The sequence below is a fragment of the Heterocephalus glaber genome, unplaced genomic scaffold, assembly GCF_053883595.1.
Source record: "Heterocephalus glaber isolate CG9 unplaced genomic scaffold, H.glaber_assembly_v1.0 deba00001720, whole genome shotgun sequence".
NCBI lineage: Eukaryota > Metazoa > Chordata > Mammalia > Rodentia > Bathyergidae > Heterocephalus > Heterocephalus glaber.
Window position 1 is genome coordinate 2,281,556 of NW_028258433.1, and position 12,272 is coordinate 2,293,827.

At 43.7% G+C, this 12,272-nt stretch overlaps 2 protein-coding genes across 4 annotated transcripts in view; one reads left to right on the forward strand and one right to left on the reverse strand.

Annotated features, from left to right (window-relative positions):
* Window positions 1–7,452, forward strand: part of LOC147821678 (uncharacterized) — a 96,713-nt gene extending 89,261 nt beyond the window's left edge. The window contains exons 5-8 of one of the 3 annotated variants that reach the window (XM_087199521.1): window positions 4,790–4,864; window positions 5,424–5,493; window positions 5,952–6,059; window positions 7,036–7,451. In XM_087199521.1, the coding sequence (XP_087055647.1) occupies window positions 4,790–4,864; window positions 5,424–5,493; window positions 5,952–5,994 (188 nt within the window). In that variant the 3' untranslated portion in view covers window positions 5,995–6,059; window positions 7,036–7,451. Of the gene's footprint in view, window positions 1–4,789; window positions 4,895–5,423; window positions 6,060–7,035 lie in introns of those variants that run through there. The other 2 variants (XR_015446662.1, XM_087199522.1) reach the window with 2 other exon arrangements.
* Window positions 1–12,272, reverse strand: part of LOC147821679 (uncharacterized) — a 130,597-nt gene that overhangs the window by 23,518 nt on the left and 94,807 nt on the right. The window lies entirely within an intron of this gene.

Here is a 12,272-nt window from a genome sequence, read left to right on the forward strand (position 1 = left end):
AATCACCTAACAATGCATTTCTCAGAATGTGTCCCATTGCTAAGTGACACATGGCCATATATATAGTGTCATATTGTTGGACACTATGGTAGCCTCCAGATTATATCCTTATGCGCAAAGTCTTTTGCTCCTTTTTATTATCACTAAGACTCTTTCTCATGGGAGAAAAAATTTACATTTACTGAATACCTATTGCATACTACAGTCTAGATATGAAGTATTCATTATTTCTCCAACTCCATAATATTTTAAAATTCCCATTTCCTAGAGAAGAAATGAAGGGTGAAGGAGGTTAGATTGAGAATAGTGGTATTGGCTCCACTGTGGGCACAACGTTTAAAACCTGAGTCTCATTTCCTCTGTTAAAATGATGACTTTTGGGGGCGGATCTTCCAATGCTGACCCAACACTGCCATCCCTATACTAAAACCACGTTTTACATACTGCCAGATCTGACTTCTGATTGTTTTGTTAAACAAATTTCTATCTATGTTCATACTTTTTTCTTCTATTATCTTTATCCAGTTTTAGGATTAGCACAATGTTGAGTTCCTAAAATGAGGGGAAAAGTGTTCCTTTTTTTTTTTTCTGCTTTAAATGTTTGATATAATTTATCAGTTAAAATGTATACGAGCCTGTTTTTGTCATATAGGTAGGTTTTCAAGCTAGGAATATACTTTCTTTAATAGGTGCTATTCAAATTTTATATTTCTTCCAGAGTTAGTTTCATTAATTTGTCTTCCAAGGTACTTCTTAGAAGTTGTGAAATTTATTTCAAAACAGATTTTTGAAATATGCTTTCTATATCCTTTTAAATTCTGCAAAATCTGTGAAATGTCTCCTAGGTCTTGATATTTTAATTTTAAAAATGTATAATTGATATTGTGTAATAGGAAGTAAAGGTCTCAAGGAGCAGGGGAAGTGGGAGAGGTAGGGGAAAGGAAAGAAGGGAAAAAATACGCGAAAAGGAAAAAAAGGGAAATAAAATCTTTGCAAATAGGGAAGGGTGGAGGGGTTGAAGGGAGGGCAGGGGAAGGGGAAAAAAAAAATAAGAACCAAGATAATCATGTAATGGTACAAGATCCCAATGATGTACGTAAACGTATTTTATGCCTAAAATGTACCAAAAAACTTAATGGGGGACCCCCCCCCCACCTGAGTCTCAGGTTTTTCATATACAAAGTAGGGATGATAATAGTACCTACTGCATAGGACTGTTGGGAGATAATATCTATGAGAACATAATGGCATTTGGCGTGTAGCAAGACCTTAAGATATAGAGGAGCAAGAACTGCTATCCTGAGTCCTAGCTCCCTTATCACTGCTATGTCACATATCCAAAGACAACCAGGGAGGGATCTGGTCTCCCTGCCTCTGAACTCATGCATTCTCCCATTACAGCACCCTGCCTTCCCGTGGGAGGGACTGAACATCTTTATTTCCCTTGCAGTTTTCCAAGCTCGTTTTAATGATCTTGAAGCAGTGGACACTGTTTTGTGTCAGTGCCTCAGATCACAATCAGCCTGAAGTCTCTGCTCTCATTAGCTGTTCATTTCTAGTCTCAGTGTTTTTTGTCTTTTTTTTTTTTTTAAACCCTGCTGATGCTCTGTGATCTTAAAGGGGCTACAAGCCTCTTTTTTCTTTTCTTTTCTTTCTCTCTCTCTCTCTTTTTTTTTACAAGGAGATGGTATCACTGGATGCTCAAGAATTCTCACCAGAGTAGGGGCCACAGTGGGTGTGATCAGCTACTGAGCATTCTCTCCTTTCCAGGGAGGTAGGCAAGGAAGCTAAAAAACAGCAGTTATCTCACAAAGGGCATTTGGCCCTAAGTAGGGCAGCTGCTGCTGGGACCCTAGACTTGGGTCTGCTGGCTTTCATTTGTCAGAACTGAAGCTTCAGTTTACAGAGAAACTTCAGGGGGAGGAAAGCACAGGCCAGAGGCAGGAGAATAGAGGCTCTCTTCACCTTCGTTTTTCTTGCCCTACAGATAATCAAGGAAGGAACCACTCTCTGTTTCCTCTGGCTGCCTTGAGATAGCAATGCAGCTAGGTGAGGAAACTCCAAGGATGGGGAGAAAACTCCTGAGCCTCTTCCTGCCTTCCTAAGAGGCCAGGCTGGGTGGCTCAGGGTTACTTACTCCCCCCCCCCCCCCGTACTGGGGATTGAACTCAGGACCTTGCGCTTGCAAGGCAGGCATGGTGCCACTGAGCTAAATCCCCAGCCTTTGGGTGACTTGCTTTTAAGAATAAGTTACAATCACCTGTTTTCTATATCACCCCTGCCCCTGTGGACTGTCACTTCCTGGGGGTCAGTGTCACCATGTCATCAGGACTTCCCTTAACCACAGTCAGGATGGGAGGTGCTGATACAATGTGATATAAAAAGAGTTGAGAAAGGAGACAGGCAATTTAACTTTTACCCAGCCGGGACCTTGTGCCTGGCAATATGCTGGGCCTTTTCACAGCCACTATTAAACATTCATAAGATTGCAAGCTAGGATAATTCCCACTCCCAGAAAAGGGAGTCAGAATTTAAAAGTAATTTTCTTAAGGCCATATAACCAAGTATTTGGTGACATTAGAATTCAGATTCAAACATGTCTAATTCTGATAAACTTGTGTTATTTCTCCCTATATTTGGATGCCTTCTGTAGTTCCCAAATCTATATCCTTTTCCCGCACCATCTCACCTATAATAATTTTTAAAAAGTAAGCCAGGTGTTTATAACTTTAAAATTTTACTTAAAGTTAAAGCAAATTGTCAGTAGATTGACGTGCTCTGGTAACCTAAATAGGAACAGGCCGGCACTTTTACAGCAGCTCATCCTCATGTGGTCTTAACAGCCTGATCCCAAGCAGGGAACTCATTGTGCTGCAGTACCAGGGACCAAGCAACCACTCCCCAGGCTCTTTTCTGCAGACAGCTCCTGACTTGGGGCTCCCATCACCAGAAAAGTTGAAAAAAAATTCTGTTTTCAGGTGGGGGTTGAGATGGGAACCACTGACCCTCTTTCATGGCCAACTACAAACTAAACAGCAAAGGCAAAGGGGTAGAATGAAGGGAACTCACACCATATAGAGGAATAACTTGAGGCATTCCCAGCCCAGGGTCCTTCCCTTTTTAGGAATATAAAGAAGATAAATGTTGTGATGAGGGGAGGATGAGACCATATTTACCCACAGAAGAACTGGCATATTATATTCCTTTGTTTTTTACTTAGTTCACACTTATGAGGTCATGCTGGTTGCCTTGGTTGACAAGAAGCCTGCATGTGCACTTTTATGTGCATATTTGCTTGATTTAAAAAGGGAAACAATGAACTAGTTATGAAGGCTGTGTGATTGGAAGACAAAAATCTCAAGACATAAACTTCATGGGGTTAAAAGCTGATTGATTAAAAAAAAACGAGAGAGAGAAAGAACCATTAGGGTTGGGAGGTTGCAAAAGAATGGGGTGATGGATGTTAGGGGTGTAGCTCAGTGATAGAACATTTGCCAGGTATGCACAAGGCCCTGGGTTCAATCCTTGGCACTGAGGTAAACCAAACCAAACCAAATGAGGGAAAATGTTCTCAACAGTGAATTCTGATGCTTGGATAGTCAGAAAGAATCACATTCCTTAAATTCAATATCTGTGTGTGGTGACATGAAGAAATCAGCAAAGACATTCTAAACGGTGAAAAAGAGTCCTTGAGTTTCTTCACCTGAGTCCCTATTACCACATCATCATAGTCTCTCCTGTGCCCCTTTAGTGACATTCTCTCTTCTGGAAGGTTTTCCCAACTATCTAGGCTACCACTTCTGAAAGGGAAAAATAATGCATTTGGAAGAAACTTTCTAGTTCACATACGCTAAGTTACAGATGTTCTACAAATGACAACTAACAGATAAGAAGTAACCGAGAGATCACCAAAACACTGATTGCAAAGCTATCTGAACACTCTTTTTACATTTTAGCTTGGCCCACGGTTTGCCACAGTTTAAAGATATTTCGTTGTAAAGTCTGAAACATGAGTGTGTCAAGGAGTGGTTCTGAAATAGAGTTCCACGAAATCCCTCAGGCCTCTGAGGCACCATTAGGTGATGGATACAAACTCAGTAAACTTGCAGCAGCTTTTCCAGATGCTGAATTAGTATCATGCCAGACTTCAGTGGGGGGAAAAGTGCATAGAGAATAATAGAGACAATGTCTGTAGTTTTGGAAAAACTTGACTAAAAGACTCAATTCAGACAGGTGGGGGAATAGAGGCATATTGAATCAGCAGTCACAGTTATAGATTTCTGTACATGCAAATGAGCCACAATCAAACCTGTCTCTGATCCTTGCATGGATGTCCAAAAATGAAACCAGAAATATACTCACCTGCATTGTTTTCTCTCTCTACTCTTTTTCAGTGTTCTATTGTGCACCACATTTTTAGGCATATTAACATACCCTTATTACTATTTAATCAGGACTGTTAAATCTAAGCCAGCTTTTCCTGTTAGGTCTGCAGAAAATGTGTGACATTTACAAATAGGTGGTGTCAATGAACAGATGCTCACCTTCAATTAAACAATGAGATCCATTGTTCATGTATGATATTAATAAAGATTTTAAAATAATAATAATAATAGTAATATACAATACAAACCCTCTTCAATTTATGATAGGGCTGTTCTGATAGATCCATCCTAAATTGAAAATATCATAAGTTGAAGATGTATTTAATATATCTAGCTTACCATACATCCTAGCTTAGGCATATAACATACTGTAGAGTCATAGTTATTTCCCTTTATGATTACAGGGTTGACTGGAAGCTACAGTTACTGCCACTGCCCAGCATCACAACAGAAGATGGGACTGCACATCCATAACCTAGGTAGAGGGCCAAATTCAAAATTCCAGGCATGTTTTCTATTGAATGTGTATGCTTTCACATCATAATAAAGTAAAAAAAAAAAAATCAGTAAGTCAAACTATTGTAAGCTGAGCACCATCTCTGTAAGTGAGAGATGGGGGGAGTGCTCATACACTCACTAATGTAAATTAGTGCAAAGTAATAATAATTATTACTCAGATGTATACCCTTGGACCAACATTAATTCTGCCTATAAAAATTTATCTGATGGTAGTCCCCTGAGATTATATAGTCTAGTAATGTCCTAGCCAGCCCACATGATATTAAGTACCCTTTTTGGTATCTGTATGACTATGAAATCACTTAATGAAACATTTCTCAGAATGTATCCCCATTGTGAAGTGACACATGACTGTATTTTAAGAAATGGTATCATGGTTTTGCAACTTGTTTTTTTCCACTAAGTAGTACTGAAATATCTTTTTTTTTTTTTTCATTTCAAATACATTTAATCAATTTTTGACCTGCTGTATTTGATGCAGTCAGCATGTGTGGGTTTTCTGTTGTTTGTTCATTTCAGGGTGTTGTTCTGACAACTGGTTGCAGGAAGGAACCCTGTACTTCCGCCCCAACCACTTACAAATTGGTTTGTGAGTATTTAAGTAAAGGGAAGAAGTAGTCACTGGGCACCCTTGGGTTCGTAAGACACAGATGCACTGTGCTCTGGATGGGATCTGTGTCCTGCAAGGCACCAATGTTGAATGCTTTCTTCCCGGGATGGTGGTAATGAAGGTGGCAGAACCTTTAGGAGATGGTGCGCAATGGGCAGTCCTTAGGCCTTTGAGGGTATTCCCTTGAAGGCAGTGATGGGTCCCCAGTCTATTTCTGTCTCTCTCCTTGCTTCTTGGCTCAATGGGTGAGCAGTTTATTCTCCCACGTGCTTCCACCATGATAGGAGGCCCTCACCGGAGGTCAGAAGACATGGAGCCATTTAACCCTGGATTGGCCCTTCCAGAATTATGGGCCTAAATAAACCCGTTGTTTCTATGAGCTAGTAGCCTCTGCTATGTGATTACAGTAATGGAAGCTGACTGATTCTCCTTGATAGCATTGTTCTCCTAGACCATGTTGGACAGTCGTCCTTGGAATGAATGGTACCGGTTTGCTGTGTCTGGATCTCAGGACAGCATGTGGGGTGGCCTGTCTTGTGTGTGAGGTGAGCAGGGGAACCGGAAGCAAAACTCTAGTGGCGCTGGTCATGTTTCCTTTGTTGGCCTTATTTTTTGTTTTTCTATGTGGAGTTCTATGATCTCCCAAAGGCAATGAGGCCAGTGTCACCCTGTTGGAGGAAGGTATGCCTAGGGGTCAGGAAACTGAGGAATTCTAAGTGGCCACAGGAGCAAAGCAGGTGGGATTAAAAGGTAGCATGGCTTTAGCCAAGGAGTAGGCGGCTTCCAAGGTGCATATGACTGAATTGTAGGGGAAAGCAGGCTGATTTCCAGGTCCACAAGGGCCTGGAGGGATTTCCTATGGCACATAATGAGGAGGGCTAAGGAATGGAGTAATAGGGGTGGCTCGCTCGGGGCTCTCATGTGTGCAGTGAGACTTGAACACCGGAAGCTGAGAAAGGGCTGCAGGTGAGTTTGGAGCACATGGTAGTGTCCGCCCACCCCCACCCCAGGTGTCAGGGTAGGAGTTTGTGACATCTGAGCCTCCCCAGGGCTCCCATTGGCTGGTGCAGAGCCTGGGTGGGGTAACAAGGGTAGGGTGCGGCTCCCACAGCTGCAGCAGGGTTCAGAAAAGAAAGTGGGGCTGGCCCGGAGGTGGGAAGCTTAGCCACGGAGGAGGAAGACTGCGGGAAGAAGGGCAAGCGGGCTGTCACTCGGGTCAACACCCAGAAGCCCATGGTGCAGGGGGAAGAAGAGCAGAGGAGCTCCAAGAGGAGGTCCAAGAGGAAGAGGGCGGAGGAGAGCACGGCCCAGGCTGAGGCCCAGCACGCAGAGGCCGAGAGGGTGAGAGGACCCGGGTTGTGTCCTGTTCTTGTCCCTGTCCGTGTCCCCGGCCTGGCCCTGCCCTCCTGGTCCCAGCCCTTCCTCCTCCTCCCCCAGGGCCGGGCAGGGCGGCCCCCAGCCCAGCGCGGCCCCCACTGACCAGGCCTCTCCTGTCCTCTCCTCCCCTGTCCTGTCCTCCAGAAGCAGAAGGTCATCGACCAGGTGGTCTCCGTGCTGGAAGAGAGCCCCAGCCGACACCGCAAGCGCATGGTGCTCGTGCTGTGCCACAGAGTGATGAGGGAGAGGGACAGCTGCGACCTGGAGCCCGAAGCCGAGCCTGAGCCCCCAGTCTGAGCCTATGGAGAACCCTGCGCCTGGGGCTGACAGAGCGGTCTCAGGGGCTCCTGCTGCCTCTGCCTCTGCTTCCAATTCAGCCTCCGCTTCCACCATGGACTCCACATCCACCTCCACCTCCACCTAGGGAGTGGACCGAGGCAGAGAAGCACAGGCCCCAGGAACTGGGGGGAGGGGACAGGGGAAGGGATGCTGGCCTCATGGAGACCAAGTGTGGACAATAAAGCACAATGGGGATGGAGAAGGGGCCTCTGTGTGCATTTCTGCCCATTCCCTGAGGGCTGAGAAAGAAGGAAGGTAAGGAAGGTTAGGGAGCAAGGGGGGAGTGGGAGGGAGGGAAGGGGAGAGGAACCGGAGGGGGAGGGGGAGGGGAAGGGGGAGGGGATGGTGGGGGAGGGGAGGGAAAGGGACAGGGAAGAGGAGGGGAAGGGGGAGGGGAAGGGACAAGGAACAGGAGGGAGGAGGGGCCCCTGCACCTCATTTGTGGATGGAAGACAATACTCACAGGCACCCTGGGGGTCTCCAGGAGCTGGGGGAAGGGACTGGGATAGAGAGGTCAGGCTTGTGGAAAGCAAATGTAGACAATAGAGTACCATCAAGACAGGAAAAGGGGCCTCTGTGTGCATTTCTGCCTGTTCCGAGGGCTGGGAGGAAGTCGGAGGGAAAAAGGGATAGGGAGGGGAAGGGGGAGGTGAAGGGAGGGGAGGAGGGAGGAAAGAGAGGTAGAGGAGCGGAAGGGAGAGGGGAGAGGAAGGAAAGGAAAGGAGTGGAGAGGAGGGGGAGGGGGGAGGATGGGGGAGGGGGAGGAGAGGAAGGGTGGAAGGGAGAAGGGAGGGAGAAGAGAGGGGGGTGGAGGGGAAGGGAGAGGGGGAGAAGCCAGGAGGGGGGAGGAGCGGGAAAGGGAGTGGAGACAGAGGGAGAAGGTGGAGAGGAGGAAGGGGAGGGGGAGGGGGAGGGAGGAAAGGAGATGGGGAAGGGGGGAAGGGAGGGAAGGGAGGGAAGGGAGGGGCTGAAATGCCTTTTAACATCAGGGGATGTGGGTCTACTTCATTCTTCTTAATAGCTATATTGTATTCTAGTCTACCGATACAGCATAATTTGAGCCAAATCAATTTCCTATTAGATATTTGAACTGTCCCAATTTTTAATTTTATAAACAAGATTGCAGCCATCCACGTGAATCCCTGCACATATGAAAACTAACAGATAAACTACAAGTAGAACACAGCTTGATCAAAGGAGACATATATTCTTTTAAATCCTCATCATACTTCTTTGAGGTAGGTATTATTCTGTTTTTCAACTCTTTTAGAGAAGAGTAAACTGATGGTCAGAATGGCTTCACAACTTGGCTACTTAAGTGGGTAGCCCAAGACTCAGATCAGGTCCAATTGAGTCTGAAACATATACTCTTTCTACCATGTGAAATGATTTCACAATCAGGTGGGAAGACAGAAGGACCTACCAGAGCAGGAAGCTGGGTCCAGAAAAGAGCCCTCAGATGGTACATCTCACCATGATCCACACAGGACGGGTGGGATTGGAGCACGGAGACGTGTGTGTTGCCAGCTCAGAGACTTCACAGTGCTGTCACATGCTCTGGTGTGGCTCAAAGTCAGGGCTTTCCAGATATTTCATCTATGACAGAACCATAAGCTGCCTCTGTATCAGTGCCTTTCACTTTTTTGATTATATGATTCTAAGAAAGAAAAAAATTTTGCCTTGTGACCCAATGTACATACTCAGATATGCAACTGAAATAATACTTCTATTTACCATATGCAATTCATTATGAAATATTCTTGTCCAGAAAAAAACTAATAAATCCTCTGTTTGAAAACTCAGCATTGGTAGAGGATGTGGTCTTTAAATCCCTAGGTGGGCAGGAAAGCAAAAAAGATTAAGGTTCCAGTTCCTCATTCGAGTTCCTTCATGAGCTAGTTCCACTGTACCTACTCACTCAGCCAGTCTACAAGTCCTCAGCCAATCAGAGCCCACAGTCTGGGCCAGGCCCAGTCTTTCCTCTCACGGGAGTCTCACATGGCTCCCCTCTTTGAGGGAAAACTCTGTTTTCTCTAATTCTGGCCTATCAGTCCAAAAATAAATGTTCCTTAGAAGACCAGTCAAAGCACAGATCACCTTGAATGTTCTGCTCTGCCCCCCTTGGAGTTATTCTTCTGTCTCCCACACAGAGGTTGCGACTTGAACCCACATATGTGACTGTTTTAGTCACTATCTTGTTGCTGGCACCTAATACCCAACATCAACAAACTAAAGGCGGAAAGGTTTATTTTGGCTAACTTTTTTTACAAGTTTCAGTCCATAGTTGGCCGGCGTCAGGGCAGAAGCAGTGTGGGGGAAGAGTCTGCCACAGAGGAAAGCTGTTCACATCATGGTGGTTGGGAAGCAGAGAGAGAAGGGATCACCTGGGGAGGGAGACACACCCTTTCAGGTCAGCCCCAAGTGACCACCTCTTCTGTTTGGACCCCACTTCCTGAAAGCAAGTTAGCTATAAAGCCCCCATGATCCAATTGCCTTCCAAAAATCCCACCTATGAGTGCGTGAGGCTCATCGGGGACAACTAGATATAAATCATAACAGAGACACACAGCTCCTGTCTCACATGGTTCCAGGTGTAAATCCATGCCTATGAACTTTTGACTGCTTGTGTCTGACCAATGAATTATGCGATGGATGTGCTGCCTCATTCTATCTGTAAAGGCTTTGTGGTTCCACATGCTAAGAATAAATGCTGCAGCCTAATAAAATAGATACAGGAACTAAGAATCGGACCAGGAAAAACTTAAGAGCAAAAGGTCAAGGCCAAAGCAAGAAAAAAAGAATGTATGCTTTCAGATGAAGGTCCATATTAATGTCATAATTGAGCTGGAAAGCTCCCGACCATCACAGATAGAGATTAAAGACAGACAATGGAGCAGGATACAGAGCATAGAAATAAACCCTTAAGTGTGTGGTTAGGTGATTTTTGGCAAAGGGACTAGTCTATTTGGTGTGAAAAAAGACTCAACAAGTCATGTAGGGTCATGTAGGGACAACTGGATATCCACAGGCAAACAAATGACATCAGGCTCTTATCTTACCTCATATACAAAAGTCACTCAAAATGGCTTAATGATACAAACATAAGAGCTAAAACTATGTAATTCTTAGAAGGACACATAGGAAAAAATCTTCATGGCATTAGGTTTGATAACAATTTCTTGTATATGACATCAAAACTAAAAGTAGACAAAAGCAAAAATTTGACAAACAGGACTATATAAAACTAAAAATCTTCTGTGTATCAAAGGACACAATTAATAAAGTAAAAAGGCAACATATGGAATGAAAGAAAATATTTACAAATCATGTATCTGATAAGAAGTTAATATCCAGAATATATAAAGAACTCCAACAACTCAACAATAACAACAGTAAAAAATAAAATAATTTGATTTTAAATATGGACAACATGGGCTGGGATTAGCTCAGTGGCACCGCACCTGCCTTGCAAGTGCAAGGTCCTGAGTTCAATCCCCAGTACCAAAAAAAAAAAAAAAAGGACAGCAGCTAGGAGGTAAAGCTCAGTGGCAGACTATGCACTTAGCAGGTCCAAGTCTCTGGTTCCATCCCCAGCCCCTGCTCCCCCCCAAAAAAGAGGATAAGGGATTTGTACAGACATTTCTTCAAAATTCAGGTACAAATGGCCAAGCAGCATATGAGAAGGTGCTCCACATCACTTCTCATCAGAGACATATAAATCAAAACCAGGAGTTCACAACCATTAGGATGGGTATATCAAAGACAAACAAATAAGTGGGTGTGGTGGCACATACCAGTAATCCCAGCACTCTGGGAGGCTGAGGCAAGTTCAAGCCCAACCTGGGCAACTAATGACTTAGTAAGATCCTGTCTCAAGAAAAAAAAAAAAGGCAGGAGATATAGCTCAGTGCAAAGGCCCTGGGTTCAATCCCTAGTTCTGAGAAAAAACCAAAATGACAAAGTAGTGAGTGTAGGTAAGGGGGGTGAAGAAACTGGAATCCTTGTGAATGGGGTATCCACTTAGCTATAGGCTAAATCCATTTTTGTAATTATCACCAAAATAGACAAACTTTAAATTCAATTTACTTATATTGTGCTCTACAAAACAAGATAAAAACAAACAACCATCTCAAACCCCAAACCCAACAAACTAAACTGCACTTAAAAGTGTATCTTCAAAAGGAATAGAATATGTCCTATTTTCTTCAGTTAAATAGAAGTTACCAGCCAGGGATTTAACTCAGCGGCACAGTGCCTCCCTGGCAAGTGCAAGGTTCTGAGTTCCATCCCTGGTTCCAAAAAAACCACAAAAAACAGAAGTTACTGTAACAAATAATTCTTACAGTGTTGCAGGTAAAGCAATTATTTCTCTTCTCATAATCAGTGTTTTAAAAATTACCAAAGTTTTGTATAAGCCTATCATATGAAATATAGCACTGACATATTTTATAAAACATCACAATATTGTACTTACAAAATATATATACAAACTATTATACACTGCTGATATTATCATATGAGGAAATCAAATCAATCTGTAATTGCAAAATAAATAAATAAAAGTTTATATAACTGCTTCCATGGTGGGCTATGTCATTCAGGGTAACTTGAATCTGTGTTCCTGGCCTATGAACACCCATATTTAGCTCGGAATAAACTATTTTTCTCTTCTGGTAAAACAGAGTAATTTTATGTGGACAGATTATTCTCCATGTAACCTTCTCATCAATTCTTTAGTTTTCAATCCTACTGTGAAGCCACCTTCAGAGATCCCTGAAGGCCTTTCTTGACACTACACTCTCAACTCCTACTCCTACTTCACTATGCACACTTATAGGTAGGTTTCAGCTTTCTGTTGTTAATTTTCCCTTATTCTTTTGTTTTAAACATATTCATGCCCATTCTACTCCTTTACCATCACTGTAATGGGTTTCAGGAGGGAAGCATAGAAAAGTGTGCTTGATCCACCATATTAAACCTGGAATCCTTTTGGGAATATTCTTCCCACAATGGACAGGAAAGGGAATTGGTCAAAAGGGGCC